We start from the raw sequence: 18,151 nt of genomic DNA, 5'->3' as shown, positions 1-18,151 counted from the left end.
CCAAAGCTCACAAACACAACTTAGAATAACCGCTTTCAGACATGACCTCCAGAGGTTGTCCGCACAATTGGCTCCGGAGTTTCACACAGGAACAACACAGCAGGAGGATCTCCGCTCCGACGTGTTCTCAACAACACTGAAATCTCCAGAGTGTTCAGGTGACAGCAGCACACAGAGGCAGGACGAAAAACAGTAGTTCTGCTGCAAAGATCCTGTGTTTTTGTTCACAGCACATCGACACCAGCGCTGGCTCTTATCATCAAAAGTTCTCTCGACATCTTGGTTGGTGTCTTCTACATGTATGTCTCAGCTTTTTCAATCCCGGCAGACTGGTTTACTTTTTGTCCAGTGGAGGATCTATTTCTGCTGGAGGCTTTCACTGGGACATTAGCGTTCACACATACAGCTCCTCCAGAGAAAGTCCACAGGATCTCCAGAGTTCAGTGCATGTCTGAAAATCAACTTTATAAACATAGGAAATTAAACAAACTGTTTATTTCATTGCTTCCCTAACTGACAGGACAATGGATAAATCTTAGTTGGAAAATGGCCGCCATGTGAATACGGTGTATTATTATCAACAGCCTTTAGGTAATTGCCCACATTGTGTGTAAATGTTTGCAATAGAGCCCTTCAAAACAAAATCCCACAATGTAACAATAGGTGTTTCCAGAGATTCTACATTATTTTCAATCCAATTGTAATTCGTCACATTTTATACATGCATTTGTGTGACACTACATCTTTCAGTGATGAGATAAAATGATGCAGATAAATATGTTTCTGAAATATAAATCCACTGCTCACAACAATCTAAGTGTGTATTATGTGGGGAGTTATGTTGGTGATTGAGAGAATCAGGTGGTGGTTTTGGTCCATGTGAGTGTACTGGCAGACTGACTTCACACAGACAGAAGGTCATTGTAAAGCAAAACATGAGACAATTGTAGTGTGTGATTAAATATATTTTTTTTGACCATGGTATTTGACCTTCTCACATCACTTTATAATCAACCACTGAATTAAATGACTGCACATTGACTCAGCTTTGGTAAAGTTTGCTAAATCTAAAAGTTGTTTTGACAGGTTAGTTTGATTTTTCTTTTAGGTGTTCGGTCACGTACCAAATCTGAAACATCAACAGGGTCTGTCATGTCCTGTGTGATGAGCCCGAAAGACCAAACAACTTCACATCAGTGGCAGCAAACTGCCCGAAGAGCTCATGATCAACCAGAGGTGATCTGAGTGTTTGAATGTACCGAGGCCCGACATGTGTGACCCTCTCCATTACCTTGCATAAATACTGTACACATGCTTTTCCACTCTTTGAGTCTGTTTATTTGTTGTTTGTCACATTGTATCTATAATGTTGCTGTTCTCTAATAATCCCTGTGGGAGAATGTTATGTCCACTTCTCTCCTTAGGGAGGCCAGGGTGTTAAGTGTCCCTTTGTATGTGTGTGTGATTGCATCTTGATAGGTGTGTTGTTAAAGGGGTTAAAGAGTTTTTTTTTAGCCAGCGGGCTCTTAAGATAAGTGCTGGAGGCTTTAATCACCATAGCAACCATGACATGGACTGACTCATCTCCTTGACAGACCATAATAAGCACTCATCTGAAGAAGGGACTGAAGATGTATTAGTCATGCAGTCTCATTAGTGCCATTACACTGTGTTTGTGTGGAAGTGAGTGCATGTGTGCATTAGTGTGAGCACATCTAACTGCGTTTTATGTCTGTAAGCGTGCATGTGTGCGTGCATGTGTGTGTGCGTGTGTGTGTGCGTATGCAATTACCCAAACTGGAGGAGCAGAGAGCAGAGATGGGGGAATGATGTTATGAATGTTAACAGCCTGAACCGACTGAGTTCCCACAAAGAGTGACTCATTGAAACTTGTGTTTCAATCTTGATATTGTTCTCGCTTCCACTGGCAGGAAATTAAAACTGAAGTGACTTTCTCTTCTGTTACACTGGCAGCCAAAGATTTGTTCCCAGCTCGGTTCCCTCGCTCCCTGTCAAAGGTTTCTCTTCTTCTGTCCTGTGCATCTGGTTTCTCTCCTCCTTTCTCTCTGTTGTTCAGTTGTTCCCTTGCCATCGCCCTCCATATGTCAGACCTGTGTTGTTTCATTTGTTGCACGTTTCCCCACTAACAGACATTATGCACCAGAGAACACGTATCTAAATCCTTGTACATGTTAAAAAAAAAATCTTGATGAATTAATTTTCCATTTCATCCATGAAAGTTATGTATTAAAAACCTCCAACTCAGTTTCCTAACGCTTACTGTGGCTTATTTTAATGTCTTGTTAAAAAACAAAAACAACTCAAAGCCCAGAGTTATTAACTTTGCCATGATGTAATAAAGAAAATCTATACCTGTGAAAATTACTCTCTAAATAAAACAACATATTTGGCAACATCACCTGATTTATAGGTGCACTCCACTACTTAAACAAATAGCTCAACAGTTTTATCGCTGCCACCTTTTTTCTGTGCTTTGTTACTGACCTTAATCAGCCCCAAAAAAAGGATGCAAGAGAAGCATTTCATTAGGTTGGGGGTGTGGGTGGAGCCACTCCATCACACAGTGGGGTTGGCCACTCCAGCCTTGTGGTATTCATGTTACACCCTTCACATGTAAATGAAGTCCTCTGAAGTGGCTTCATGGTCAGTTACCCTTTAGCCATACAGCCGCGTATACACCTACACACAAGCAGAAGCGAGCGCTGTACAATGACACGTTTTCACCTTCCTCACACATATGCTGGTGCCCACACATGCTATGTATACGCACACGGCAAATGTCTATGTCCATGCACATGCATGCAGAGCCTGACACCCACTGTTAACCTCATGCTGCCTTGACACAGACTTTATACACAGGGGCTGACACAGTGAACCTACAGCAATCTGTTAGCATAGGAAGAAACAATATGTATGTTTGTTGTCAAGCCCGTTCTGACAATTAATGTTGTATTTTTTTGCTTTTATATTAGATACTCTAATTGATTTTACTCTCATTGATTTTACCCTCATTGATTTTCTCATGGCACAGTTCAAATCTGAGCACATAGAACTACAGGAGAGAAAATTAGAGGTATTTTGAGGCACTGCTATAACATGATATCTAACATCTGAGTGTGTATGTTTCTTTGAATGTCAGGTGTTAGATATACACTTACATACATAAAGATGGATGACACAACTCCACTTCCTCCTAATTTCCAGAAATGAAGCCAAAATATCGTGGATACAAATTCTGCCATCTTATGCTAATGATGTAATTTGGAGCCAGAGTCTGCGCTGTAGCGTTTGGGGATGGAGCCGCGATTAGCCAATCAGTCTCATCTGTCAATCATGAAATGTCACCACAATTGTATAGCATCGCTAATTCAAAACAAACGTACAGTGAAAATAAACACTTGAACAAACATCAGTTGGATAAGAACTATCAAAAATAATAGAAACTTTGAGAATAAATAATTTGACATGACTTTTTTGTTTGGTCTATGTCCCATCCACTAACATGGCACCAGGGGCCGATCGAGATAGTTTGACGGTAAGCCATCATGTCGTCCCTCATTGTACACAGTGTATGGCTGAAGCTGTATTGACAAATTATAACAAATATAATATATTGGCTATTGTATGATGATACACAATGTAAATATCATACTAAACAATGATACAAGCTGTTTATGATATTCATGTTATTAATTGTCCAAAGACAATCAGCCATTAAAAGAAGTTGCTCAAACCTGCAGAGGTGACTATGCTTGTGCTTGAATGAATCCACCAGTGACGCAGCAGGACTGATGAATGTGTTAGTGGATTTATTACATGAGCATATCTCCACTCTAACGACAAACCAATTTCTACACGATTGTTTTATATTTTTAGTTTACCTTCCGTATTGTATTCCTCCCATTACATTTTCATTATTTCCAATCGTTTTAGCAGCAGGTCATGTGCAACAATTTGGAGATTTCTGTACCGAGAGATGAAGAAAGAAAGGATGATAGAGCTGAGCAAAATAGAATAAATTGAATTGGGGGAGCGAGAGGAGATAGGCGGAGAGAATAAAGGAGAAGGGTAATTTCATTGTATTGACCTGTGCGCCTTCGGTTAAACGGATGAATTGTTTTTCAGGGAACAAATCATCAGCTGTTGTCACTGCGTCATGGCTGCCATGTTCCTGTGACAAGGAAGGAGATGGAAGAGGGAGCAGATATTACAGGAGCTGTCAAGGTGCTGTCGGGCAGCTTCTGCTGAGTGGATTCAACTTCAAGTTGTGCTCTAAAACTGGGGGTTTGCTACTGCATGCTATAAAAACCACGGAGACCAGAATAAAGACTCCAGACCTGAACAACAGGGCGGCATGGTGGCGCAGTGGTTAGCACTTCCCCATGTCTGCGTGGGTTTTCTCTGGGTACTCCGTCTGCCTCCCACGGTCGTAGGTGTGTGTGAATGAGTGTTTGTCTCTGTATATCACCTTTTCAGAGTGGAACCTCGCCCAATGTCAGCTGGGATTGGCTCCAGCTCCGTCAAAGGATAACCGGCATAGATTATGGATGGATGGATCGAGACCTAAACATTATAAGGCTTATGTATCTGTGAAGATTCTCAGTCATCCGGGTCATGGTTCATGTGAACATAGGCAAATGGACTTGCTTGTGTTTCTTGAATACGTGTCACCTCTCATCCAAAAGGCGAATGGAAACAACAAATCTCTGTACTTCACTTGCATCTGCAGTCATGTTGAATATCCAGCATTAATGTCACCTTTTAGGAATGAAATAATTAAATGTAGCAACGCTTGCGAGCTAGTTCAGTCAACTTGAGCTTTGCTGCTCTAATCACACTCACTCTCCACGCGCCTCATAATACACACCCTCTCAATTTGGTAGTCTATTTAAGCTGCAAAGTTTTCTCATCACTCCCTTCAATGCCTCTGCTGCCCTGCGTCAGTGATGCTGCCTGTCACATCCGCCCCTCCACCAACCCAGCATGCACCATTACGCACTGACAGGGGGGGGGGGTTAAAGATATTTGCTCATCACTCCCCATTATTGGTGATGTGATGGAGTCGGAGCATAGAGGCAAAACTCTAACTATGTTCTGCTGCTGCAATAAACATTCCAAACGTGAGTTTTCTGAATGAATTACACTCTGTGGTAGATTTGTAAATATTTATACATACAAGTTTGTATGAACTACTTGACAAGATGTTTTTAAGCCAAGAACAAAAGTCTGTCTTGCACAGGCAGAGATGGATTGATTACATGTACATACACTATATATTAAAATAGTTGCCATTTATCAATGATTGACTACAAAGACAGAAAAGACAAGGAGATCATAGTGTTTTTTAATAATGATTTCAACAATGATTGAAGGGTACTTTGTAGTACACTTACAGCCCTGCTCTCTGGTGGTCACAATGACCAGAGGCTCCCGGAAACATCGAGTTAACATCCCAGTGAGAAAGAAAACATGAAGAGAACCATGTCATGGTGAAGAGCTGTAAGTTTAGAGCTGATGAAAACCTTGTGACTGTTCTTTTCCTATTTTTAGTCATCTAACCTATCTCTTTCTTAGTGGTGTTGTCTCGAAATATCACGTGTCCGTGCCAAAGTGCACAGTGTTTCTGCAGAGAGGAGAAGTGCTCAGCAAAAGATTGAACTAATGCGTTTCCCTAACCAGGCACGCACTTACAACACAACATAGAGCCACCTCATGCCGGTCTAACTTAAGTAGTGCTCACTGTTTTTTCCTTTTTGCACAAGTTTCCCGGAAGTTTGCGGTTCTTCGCAGATCTTATTAATGCACCTGCACTTCCTGCCGAGCGTCTCGTATTTGTTTCTCACTTCCTGCCACTTAGGCCACAAGGGAGAAAAGCAAGTCTGAGATGCAGCGACGCAGGAATTGGAGCAACGTAGTTTTCCCGAACAGGAGGCACAGGATGACAGAACACAAGTTATTTGAATCGAAATTTTTGCATTTTCTTTTTGCCAGTCCTACTGCCAAGCACACACGGTCCAACTGTCCATGACTAAGAAAAAAACACTTGTTATATTAAAAGCACAGGGAGCATCTTGTTACCACTGCCCACTCTCCTTTCAGCTTACAGCTCCTGATCGGCCAGAGAAGGGCCCTTTGTGGGCATCACCCCGGGCCTATTTGGAGCGAGGAGATGAAGATTCATTAATTGGGAGATGAGAAGAACTCTGTTTGGCCAAAAATCGCTCTCGCTCTTACTGCCAGGTTTGTTGGGAGCCTCTGAAAGGCCTTTGAGCAAGGTCCCCGGTGTCGGCCACAAACAATTTCGATCCCAGCACAATTGGATAGCAATTAATTTATATCAAACCTTTTTAGTTTCAAATCACCAAGGCTGGCCTCAAGCTTATTTGATAGTAGTTGGTGGTAAAATCTGCCTGAATGAGACATCTACAACCTCCCGCCCGCAGCAAAAAGTCACTTAAAAACATTAGATTTTCCAAACAGCGACAACCATATATTCTCACATTTCACACTGTACAAAGCTGAGTAAAAATATTTAGTAGACAATCAAATATCCAAATATAAAATCACCTTCCATTATCACACTAATATGTAGCATCAAATTACATTCTACGGTTCTGAACGTCAGGAGAACAAAACAGCAAAGCTTAAAAAAAGAAAAGAAAAAGTCAGGTTTGTTAAAAAATAATTCAGGGTGGATAAACACTACAAAGCTTCCTTAAGAAAACGATATATTGAAGTCATCTTTATCATATTTATATGGCACTGTTAAACAGCTTATGAAAATATACATATATAATTTACATTTTTCACCACAGAGGATCATATATCTCTAGCTGAATCTTTTTTGTTGTGTTTATCCAACCCAGCTAAAAAAATAAATGCAGCAGCATCTGAAATAAATAAATAAAAATGACAGAGAGTTGGCACTGAGTGGAGGAGCTTGTGCTAAGAACAGACTGATAAAACACAACTGGAGGATAACCGGGGATACGCCGCGGTCGATAAGCCTAAATAAATGACTCATACATTTTAATTTTAGTAATGGTCATTTCCTGCCTGCACTATATAAATACTTCTAAATGAATAAAGAGAAATATATATATATCACATTCTACACCCTCAGTTTATGGTGTTCAGCTCATTCCACGTCCCTCTAATTATGTTTATGCTAACTCTTCATCATTTCCCATTTTATCAAAACGAAGCCCAAACTAGCTGCTTTAATGAGCGGCGCTGAATGACACTTTTGATAGGTCTGGGTTTGTTAAGAGATAAGAGCACAACACAGGGCCTTCATTTATATGCAGATGAGCTGCCTTCGTCGAAAATAAGTGAAACAAACGCCACATTTGTTTACGAGCTTGTTAAACTTCACAACAACAGAATCCTCTGATAAAACGCGATCGTCTGAATTATCTCAAGTGAGCAGTGAGGATATGAGGCCTTATTCATATCGCTAACACTCTACTGTCAAACACTCTACTGAGAGAACCTCATCAGAATTTAAAGCAGGGGTATTAATAATGTTTGTGGCCATGGCTGTGATTCAAACAGGATGATGTACTTATGAGGAATATGTAAATGCAAACAAGATTGGTTTCTTAGACATCCATGGTCCCCTGCAGGGATAACTCTGTGTCATATGGTGTAATATCACAGCTCAGTTTGGTTTCATTCTCTCACCAAATGAAACACGTTCATCTCAATATATTTCACAAACCATCAATACACAATACTGAAAATTCTCCAACCTGCCCGGTCTTTATGTGAAACAGAAACATCCTACATACACCTGCTTAATTATAAGTGAATCCACTCCCCCACAAAGCCTGACGTCAAATAATTCATTATACAATCTCCTCTCTTACTTATGATCAATATAATACAGAATCTATAACTTCTTATTACACATCACAATCTCCTCTGCACTATACGACCTATACCGACCGAAAATCTGTCGTTTTACTCTATTGGCTGAGGAAACCCCCACATATTAAAAACACGCATGCCCTTTACTCGGTTATAGAAAAAAACACAACATTCAAATCAGCAGCTTTGGACGAAACTTACAAAAATACTGTTGATGACTTTTAAGACATCTAGTCGTCACCCCTGCGGGCCTAGGGTTTCATTCAGGCGAGGGAATTCCTCCTAAGTCCCTGCAGGAAGTTTAATTCTCAGGGACACTGATCTGTACAGTATCTTGTGATGAGTTGGGCGCCGCCATTTAAAGTCTAAATGCCCTTAGTATCTCCTGAAAATACAAGCTGTCAGGTAGTTTTACTAAATAAAGTCAGAACAATCGGTTGATTTGGAAATGACCATAAGCCATTCTCAATACAGTAAAATGATCAATGTATTGATACGTATACTGGTTTACAAAATTCGGCCTAAATCTTAAATAATATAATTTACTCTGAGGGGGTTGACCTCAGCAGAGCGACGGACGCGAAGACTATGAATTCATCTCAAGAGACGGGTATCTTCAGGATCTTATCGATACCGACATCCTTTCCTTTCTGATTTGTGTGGGAGAAAAAGAAGACAGACCAGAATAGACATGACTGTGAAGGGATTCACTGGTTGGCAGGAAGAGGGAAGAAGGCTTGTTGGATTTTGGCCTTGATATACTCAACCTCTCTAGATGTAATTAAAAATATAAATTCTTACCTCTCACCTAAACATCTTTTAATTTACTTATTTCATAAACATTGTTTAAAAGGTAAGAAACTGTTAAGTCTGCCAAATTCCACTCACAGAGGTGTGTTCATCATGATTTACTCTTATAATAATTAGACTTTTAGCGCAGGCAGTCACAACAGACCTTTTGCTTTCTGCCCTGACAACATATATATACGACCATTTGTCAATGTGGTGTTTACACGGTAAACATAGCTCTGTGTTTTGTGTTCAATGAAAAATATAATCAGGTGTGGCAGTGGCTCTGTCTCACTACAGATTAAACTCTGTTGATCCATGTTTCTGACCGGCCTTCGTCTACAGAGAGCCTCAGCTTTAACACAGATATTAGGAGGTGGGAGTAGACAGTGATGTTTTCCTCCAGATCATCACAGCAGGGTGGCTGCTGGTCTTTCTACATCGACGCAACATTTTCACAGGAGCCCGACACACCATCATTACAGTGACCGGTTAATGTCTAAACTATTCATATTCTCATTCAGAAGGTTTAAAATAAATGACCTTGGGTTCCTGCGATCAGCAGATAAACAAGTCTGGATTAAAAGTATTTTTCCAGCGCAGGGATTATCAATCCAATTCTTTAGAGTGCATTTACAGAAATAAGGGAGCAGACAGCGTTTTGGGTGGACATCATCTGGAGATCATCTTCCTGGCGAACATAAGATTTTACTCATCATCATAATAATCATAATCGTCATCATGTTTTGGCTGGAGTATGAAGGGAAAGCAGAGATCACCCCAGATTACTACAAGTGGTAGCTCTCTGTGATCCTTGAGGTAGGGCTGAAATGTGGAGCCATGCCTCTATAAAATTATTATCATTTCCAAACAAGGACAATTACACATAAAGGATGACAGAAGTAATTAATATCTGAATTATCTTTAATGTCAATTTCTTTTACGATTCTCTAATGTAATAATTTGAATATTTGCTATTCTTGCCAATTTTCCTTCAATCATTCTAACCACATGTTAATGACTGTGTTCTCTAATTACTATATGCTGTTAATGGTGTGTTATATTAATGTGCGATGGTCCCAGATCTGAGCCCTTAGAAAGAATAAGATCGCAATTGATGTCATACGCTGAACCCGTCTTTTTCTGCAGAGGCAGCACACAACTGTCGAGGCTCACCCAAGGGGCCTGAAAGCAAACAGCTGAAGTGCTGAAGCAAGCTCCCGGCACGTTAGAAACGATATCAGTGACAGCAGCACATAAACCGGCCCCTCCTCGGAAATGTCTCCACGCTAACACTGGTTTGTGTTCGTGACAACCGGTCCCGGCCCAGATTTAAATGAATAGATGTAGAGGTATTGACACAAACAAAACTTTTAAGATATTCTTGCAGATCATATAAAGTCTCTGTACAGCTATCCAAGATGGTGATTGTGCGTATATCCACAAGTTCCAAGTTCATACTCTCTACTTTAAGGTCCAGAGACCAACAAAATCGAGTTGGGCAGTACACTTCTTTACAAAAAATGCAAAAAATAAACAATTAATGGCACACAAATCATCTCTTACTATCTTCCCTGCCTTTCAGAAGATCGGACTGTTTAGATCAGGGAATCAAAAGGTGGAAAATGTTGAACTACAAATGAGACAATCGCAAAAATATGGAATCACACCTTCGTGGCAACTTGAAGATAACAAATGTCTCCTTTTAAATATAGATTTAGAAAAAAAATGTTCTCATCTACCCATATCCTTCCTTTTGTTGCCCACCAGCGATTACTGTATAATAAAGAACAACGTTGGTAATAATTTGAGAAACCCCTCCGATGTGCACCTTCTACGTATGGATAATATTGCTTTTACATTGGAAAATGTGGAATAATTATATGAAAATATCCAAAAACAATAGAAACAGTTTTACATTTACATTTTTTGTCTTTTTTTTATGAAACCATGTATTTACCCACAAGCTAGTAAACTAGACCTTCTCTTACCCCTTTGGCACAATGAATCATATTCATATCAATTATTATTATATCGTTGAATTACAAGACATTTGAATAGGAATGGTCACTCACACATTCAGAGTGGTAACACAGTTTCTGTAGTCGTAACACATATTGGTACTGTATGTTATAACACAGTTCAAAAACATCTTTTTTTGTCCTTTTTTTTTCGCCTGTAAATAAATGTACTTTCATCAGAAACAAAACAGAACTGTCTTTGCATGCCCTTATTATTTACAGAATCACTTTGTCTGAGTTTGTTCTTGCTGGCTACTGTAGAGCAGAAATACAACACAAAAAATGGACCAAAAATGGACAATAACACACAGGCAACATTTCGTCATTGTGACAGCAACAGTCTCATTAGCTTTGATTGAGTTCGATTTACCAATCCATGTCTTTGTTGCAGGTAATACTCCTCATGTAAAAATGTCTAAAAAGTTGGTGTTGTGTATCACAACTTTCTAACTTTAGATTTCTTGTTTGGTTTGTTTTCCTCTCTACTTTGCTGAGTGTTTTCCTCTGTGACTAGAGGCCAAGGTCCCATTTCTCAAAGCATCTTAGTGAATGCATTCATCGGCACATTTTATATCCCAGCACTGCTCTGAGTACTCTCAAATGCTGTTCAAGTGTTGGCACATATAAGTACAATATTTCATTCAAAGGCATATGTTTGTACCTAAAGCTTCAATGGTCGAGTAGTCAGTTGGAGGCTTTGCAGTGTTTTCAAGTTCAGGTCTGTTAACACCATCGGTTCCCAAACTGTTCAGCCTGTGCCCCGCAAAATCAAGGTGCCCGAGACCTGCAACCCCCATTATGTCCGGAGTCGGTTGAGGCATACAAAGGATATGTATTTGAGCTAGTTAGCAAAAGAAGAAGAAATCTGTAACATGCACATCTCTGTATTTTGTACCTCTGCTACCAGTGTAGAACGCAACATGGATAATTAATTACAAGCGTTGCTGACCGTGTTGTCTGTGCTCACAGTTGCTGTGCAGTTAAATTCTGCATTTTACAATGATACAACTGTGTAGGAGACGAGCTATTATTTAAGCAATCTGCGACAATTCCCGTGTCTGCATGCCTGGCTGGGTACACTGGCACGGGCATTCCCAGTGTATGCGAGTGGTCACATGATATGTCCTTTCAGGCTTGTTAGAGACTGATACGGAGCGAAAAGGCTGTTTTCAAACTAAAACGTAGTCGTATGGATGTAGCCTCAGTGTCTCGTGGCCCAGTGGGGGGCCCTTACCCCTAGTTTGGGAACCACTGATCTACACAGACATTGAATTTGAGTAACTGAATTTGACTTTTAATCTAATATTCGACAGTGATTCTCTCCATATATACCAAACCATGTCTCCTTTAAAAAATGCAGTTACCTTCTGGATTACATTAATTTCCACCATTTCTCCCAAACCGGGAAGTATTGGATTAGGATAAGCATTAGTTATATATTTGGCAATACACTGATTGGCTTTCATGCTGAGAGTGACGCGAGGATCCATACCACTCTCATGTCTGTCCATTCAGTATGAAGCTACAGCCAGCAGCCAGTTAGCTTGGCATAAACACTGGAGACAAAATGAGCCTGGCACTGTCCAATCTGCCGAACAGCTCCTCTACAGCTCACTAATTAACGTGCCACCAGACCGGACACCAGATATTTTCTCCTGACAGATATAAGAGCTGCAGACATCTCATCTCGCTCTCGGCAAGAACGCACGTTTTAAACGTGGAATTATTCCTTTAAATTCATACAGTTTGACATGTGGGTATAATGTTCTTGTCTATGATTTCACTTTGACTGGCTTTTAACTGGATGTCAGTCGGTCTCTGCTACCAGGTTGGTTTCGTGAGACTAAAGCCGTTTTCAGACATGAACTCTGGAAAGGTAAAAAGGAGTTTGCCTTTCACATATGAAGAACGCAACTGGAGATTACCCAGATCAGACGCTTTCTAAACCACAGGAAATGTTTTGAGAATTCACTATAGGAGTGGTACCATGGTTGATCATGCAGGAGGCAGAACATGACGTAAAAGGGTCAGGGTCCTCTACTAAATTTGAGGACAATGTGCGGACTTCAGTGCATGTCTGAAAGCAGCTTCACAGTTATGAAGGGTCAATGCTCCATTTTGATTTGTGGACTTCTTCTGTTGTTCAGCCCCTCTTTGTGTGAAAAGAGTGGCGACCTTTAAACGGCTCATAGCACCTGTGAGACAGATGACCTTGGTCAAGGCGGAGACAGACGAGGACGCTCTCTCTCTCTCCCAGCGTGAATCTATCAATCTGCACCGGCTAACATTAGAGACGATTGTGATTCAAACGGACATCTTTGATGAAACCGAGCGACGCTTGTGCCCCGCTGACAAACAAGAGAAAATGTCACGACTGGGATCCAGCTAAGCCTTACGTAACGCTCTGTTAAATGTCACACTCTAACAATAAGCTTTGAGGTCAGATTTCATCCAATAATCTACCTGAAACTAAATCTAATGACGAGGCTGTTTATATTTAAAAACGAGGCCAGGTCTGGTCGATCCCTCGTCTCCCTCTTTCTCAAGTCACAGAAAGATTAGAGAGGTACAAAAGGTTTGGTCCCGACTGCTTCAGGATTCATGTAGAAAATATACATTCAAACTTCTGAAGAAAAAAACACACTGAAAGAGTAGAAAATACTGAAACAGTGGCAGGGGCAAAACGAAAGAAAGCAGCGAGAGAAGGAGGGATTGAGGAAAAGAAAAATGATGAGGAGGGAACAGCTGAATAAAAGTTCTTCAGAGTAACATACAGACCAGTATGTTAACACAATGCACTTTTGTCCGAAATGTTATCGTCAAAGAAAAATCCACAACCTGTCATTTATTTACAAAGTGATTCCCACAGTGTGTGTGTGTGTGTGTTTGTGTGTGTGTGTGTGTGTGTGTGTGTATGTACAAGCAGATTTGTATGTGCCCTTGATAGCCTCTATTTAGTCCATACAGGCTTTTGGAGTCTGACCTCATCAATACTGTCATGTTGCCATTAACTCTCATTAAGTAAGATACAGCCACAACATACCGATGCACACACAAAAACAAACACACACACACACACACACATATTCACAGTCTCTAATTAGTGTATAGCCATGTTACCTTAAGGCCACTACCCAAACCTAAATGATCCGTAGCTCTAGACCTTTCTAGAATGATTAGTGGCTCTACAGACACCGAACCACTGCAACGTTACCGTGGTTATTTTTGCAGTTCTTTACATCCGACTTGTCAGAGACAGCACTAAGAAAACACGACGCGGGAAAAGCTTCTTATACTTGCATCTCACTGCGAACATGTAAACACAAACACAGCTTGGTGCATTCACCAACCAGCCCTCCATGACTCCTGCACGTCAGGTTTTTAACTCCACGTAGGGAGAAAAACGGATTTCAGTCTCTTCGTCTTCCGCGTGACCCGTTGTTTTTGGGCGCTCCTCTTCACTGATGCATTTTCTCAACTTGTCATCTCTGCCTCACAGTGAGGATGAACTCTGGCTGTAGTTTCTGAGCGTCAGTCTGCTAAATCTGGGCGAAGGGGGAGAGGGGGGAGGATGGGAGGGGACTGGTGGGAGACAGAGGTCTGCCTCAGAGCCAGGTGAGCTGCTGCTGCTGGACGCCAGAGAGTCACGGAAGGGCGAAGGAGGAGTCAACGCGAAGAGCTCCTCCTCCAGCTCCGCCCTCCTTAGAGGGGAGTCGCTCAGGCAGCTAACCAGGCCTCCGCGCATAGGGGAGAGAGAGGGGGAGGCCTGGGGGTGAGGAGGCGGTAGTGGGTAAGGTGAATGAGGCATAGGGTGAACGAGGCAGCCACCCCGGCCCCCCAGGCTGGACTCGACAGGTGGGAGGGGCTGGACATCAGCGTAGGTGGTCAGGGTCGGGGCCATGTGCATTTCACGGGGCAACAGATAGGGGTCGGTGGGGTGAGGGGAAGGGGGGGTGTGTTTGTTTGTGTGTGAGTGAGTGGGAGAGGGGGAGAGCATCATGCTGTTGAGCTCGGTGATGTTGGCGGTGAAGCGGTTTACTACGCAGCTGATCTGATCCATCAGTGAGCTCTGGGCCACCCCTGGGTGATCGTCCACGATGATCAAACGGCCATCACTCCCGGCAATGACAGAACAGCTGCTGATAGGGCCGCAACTGCTGCCGCTGCCACCGCTGCAGATGCTGCTCGGGTAATTTGGAATACCAGACATCTGAGGCTCCTCCCCTAAACCCGGCCCTAATCTCTGGCTGACCGTGCTGATCGGCGAGGGCGTCTGCGGCCGGTACGTGATCGAATAGCGCTCCTCTGCTTCCGAGAGCTCGTACAGGGTCTTGTCCGGTCCGATGTCATGATGGGAGGACATGGAGGACATGGAGGGGAGGGAGGGCAGAGGAACGTGCGGGGGAAGGTCGCCTCTTCCACAGTAGCGTTCCTCAGAGGTTTTGGAGAAGGGCTTGATGACGGCGGTCTGATTGTTCTCCTTCCTCTTGATGTGGAAGGACAGCCGCTGCCACAGGTGGTTGCCACGCGAACCGCTGCGCTCCGTCTGCGCCCAGGAAACTGATTTACCGTTGGAGCTGGAAAAACCGGAGGGAAATAGAAGAGAAGGTTGTTTTTAATGTTTGAAGGCAGATTCATCCCCTTCAGATACAACCTTTTGGTCAGTTTGGAGTAATTTAATTTGTCTTTGCACAAAACAAACTACATTTATGATTCAAGCTTGGGTTGGTAATACCAGAGAAGCCAACAAGAGCAGGGTACACTTTGAAAAAATGTAACTGATACAAGTCTATCTTGATCTCCTCATTAATTTGTCAATTAAATATATTTTTCGAATGATAAATATTCATTTAGAAAAGCATACTAATAGATTTTTGGAGCAAATCTAAAAGAAATAGTCCATTAGATTTATGAGCCCAAACTGCAACAGAAAAAAAAACTGCACTGCAAAACAAAACACACGTACCAAAAACATTACACCGACGGTTCCTGTTCTGTATTAGCTCCAATTTGTTCTCCTGGATGAGTAATGTAATTTAATAGAAATAAACATCTTTAAATGGAGCCTTGACTCAACCACCAATCGGTTGGACTTAAATGATGAGTAATTTCATCACAATTAATTTTCTGCTCTATTTTTTCCTCCACCAGTTGGTTCTTAATTTTTCTTTGTCAGGTTCTCTCTCTATTTCTTCTGTTCAACATCTTTTTTCCACTTTCCTCTTCACATCTGTCACAGCGCTCGGTCTCCTCTTATCCCTTTGTCAGGTTAATTAGTGTGATTAATCTATAGTGGAACTTCTGATTAAACCTCACATCGCCGGGGCTGGGGCTGTTACTGAAATAACCCTGTAGACACAGACACTACACACATCTACACACACACACGTATCCATATGCATCTGCATGTGTCAACCTGCACATACACATGCACAGTGAAGTGATCCACTTGTTACATCCCATAGGAAGAGAAGGCTGTGGAGCGTGTAGGACCACTGCTACTGGCAGAAACACTTGTTGCACAGAACTTAATGGATCTATTTTACATCCAGCTCTGATGATGATTTTAATGGTGAAGAAATACCAATCACTCCTCTGCAGTTCAAACATTTGCTCCAAACCATCAGTCGAACATTACTTTCTTTTTTAAAGATTTCCTTCCTTTCCCCTTGTGGTCCAGCGGTTACATGTCTGTCTGCGTCTGTTCCGACCGCACAATGACAGCATCTCAAAGGCAACAGCTTCCAGCCCCGCACCAAGGAGATAGACAGCCTTGCCAATTACCACCACCCACAGAGGAGGATAGGACCAAAAGACACGGACGGAGGAGAGGAATGAAAGAAACAAAGATGGGAACGCTCCTGACATTTCTCATAAGAGTGTGATTGAAATCTTGCTTGCCAAGCGGGGTGAGAGCCGGAGTAACCTGCTGACAGACGAAAAATGTATTCTTGTCTTTTTCCTCCCTTTTCATTCTGGGCAAGTGACTGTGCGTCACTCCCTTTGTATCCTCTGATCGCTTCCTTGTCACAGTCAATGACTTGTGGATGGCCTTAAGCTGGGTGTGAAATATATTAGGTCTGTTCTTTTCATACCACTCCTTAAGTGCTTTTCTCTTTCTTTTCCATCACTTATGGTCGTCGTCTCTCTCTCTCTCCATTCCCACCACCCATTTTGTCTCTCTCTCACTCTTCTCCTTATCCTGCCTTCCTCAGTTCATTCCCGTCTCTCTCCTTTGCCACATTTCCATTAGGCCATTGTCTGCAGTTCATGTTAGGGTCAGAAGAACAGTCAGGCTGCTCAGGGGAGTTCAGAGAATCAATCTCTCTCTCTCTCTAACACACACACACACACACACACACACACACACACACACACACACACACACACACACACACACACACACACACACACACACACACACACACACACACACACACACACACACACACACACACACCATAAATGGTCTCAGAGTGGGGCCATTACAGAAATGGTGCCTTCAGCTGTAACTGAGGAGTAACCTGGCATTAACCTGGCTAAGACGTCACTAGTGTACAAACACACACACACGTACCTGAGTGTCTCTCCAGTGGAGCCTCTGCGTTTCCACAGGTTAACCAGACTAGATGAACGGCTGGCAGCTGAGGAAGATTTGCCATCGCCCACGTGCATGCGCACCACGGTGCTAGTGGTGAAGGCACTGCGCACGTTACGCTCCGGTTTGGCCAAAATGATGTACACCTGATTGAGAAATTAAAACACAAAAGGACCAGTTAATTTAGAGCAAACATAGAGCTCTAATAAACATACAATTCTCTAAAGAGGCGGCTAATTGTTTTTATTGATTGCTTTTCTCATGCAGCTCCTCAGGATATGTAGCTATTAGCACATAAGTGGGAGAAACCATAACACAGGATAATATTTGAAATGGGTTTTCCACTTCAATGCAGGCATTAAGTAAGATTTAATTTCAGTTTATTCATTATTTATTCACAAACTCAACTTGAACCCTCATTTGTTGTTTACTGGGAGTTCTGCCAGTGCCTTACAACTCTCCATGGTCACAAGCACGACATATTTTAGTGCATTATAGTCATGTTTAAGTTTTCACACATCAGAATATATTGTGCTGTATTCTGTGTAAAAAATGACTGGAAAAAGTAATAATACAGTGAAATACAAGTGTTTGTTTCTTATGTTTTTAAGATTCAGTAGCAGTTAAACACAGGTGATAGTATTCACATGAATTAATGCTGCGTTCAACTCAGATGTCGGATATTCGGACTTTAAATGTCCGACTTCCAAGCGTTCCAATGCCCGGTGATGGCACGGCGTCAAACGTAAACAAGCATGGCTGACCGCGAGAAGTTGATGTTTATTTGGCTCATGATGAGACAATTCAACTGTGACCAGTGCAGCCTCCGTTCATACATAAACAAAGCAGAGGA

At 42.0% G+C, this 18,151-nt stretch overlaps 1 protein-coding gene and 1 long non-coding RNA gene across 3 annotated transcripts in view; one reads left to right on the top strand and one right to left on the bottom strand.

The window, feature by feature from the left end:
- LOC117773210 overlaps positions 1 to 18,151 on the top strand; it is a 237,303-nt gene that overhangs the window by 167,641 nt on the left and 51,511 nt on the right. The gene's annotated exons all lie outside the window — the stretch shown is intronic.
- grm5b (glutamate receptor, metabotropic 5b) overlaps positions 9,738 to 18,151 on the bottom strand; it is a 70,442-nt gene continuing 62,028 nt past the window's right edge. For both annotated transcript variants that reach the window (XM_034604921.1, XM_034604922.1), the window contains exons 17-18: positions 17,278 to 17,444; positions 9,738 to 15,277 (exon numbers count right to left, since the gene is read on the bottom strand). In XM_034604921.1, the coding sequence (XP_034460812.1) occupies positions 14,194 to 15,277; positions 17,278 to 17,444 (1,251 nt within the window). In that variant the 3' untranslated portion in view covers positions 9,738 to 14,193. The remainder of the gene's footprint in view (positions 15,278 to 17,277; positions 17,445 to 18,151) is intronic.

This window comes from Hippoglossus hippoglossus, chromosome 13 (assembly GCF_009819705.1).
Source record: "Hippoglossus hippoglossus isolate fHipHip1 chromosome 13, fHipHip1.pri, whole genome shotgun sequence".
NCBI classification, from domain to species: Eukaryota; Metazoa; Chordata; class Actinopteri; order Pleuronectiformes; family Pleuronectidae; genus Hippoglossus; species Hippoglossus hippoglossus.
Note: the sequence above shows the minus strand (reverse complement) of the source record. Positions and strands in the feature narration are given on the sequence as shown.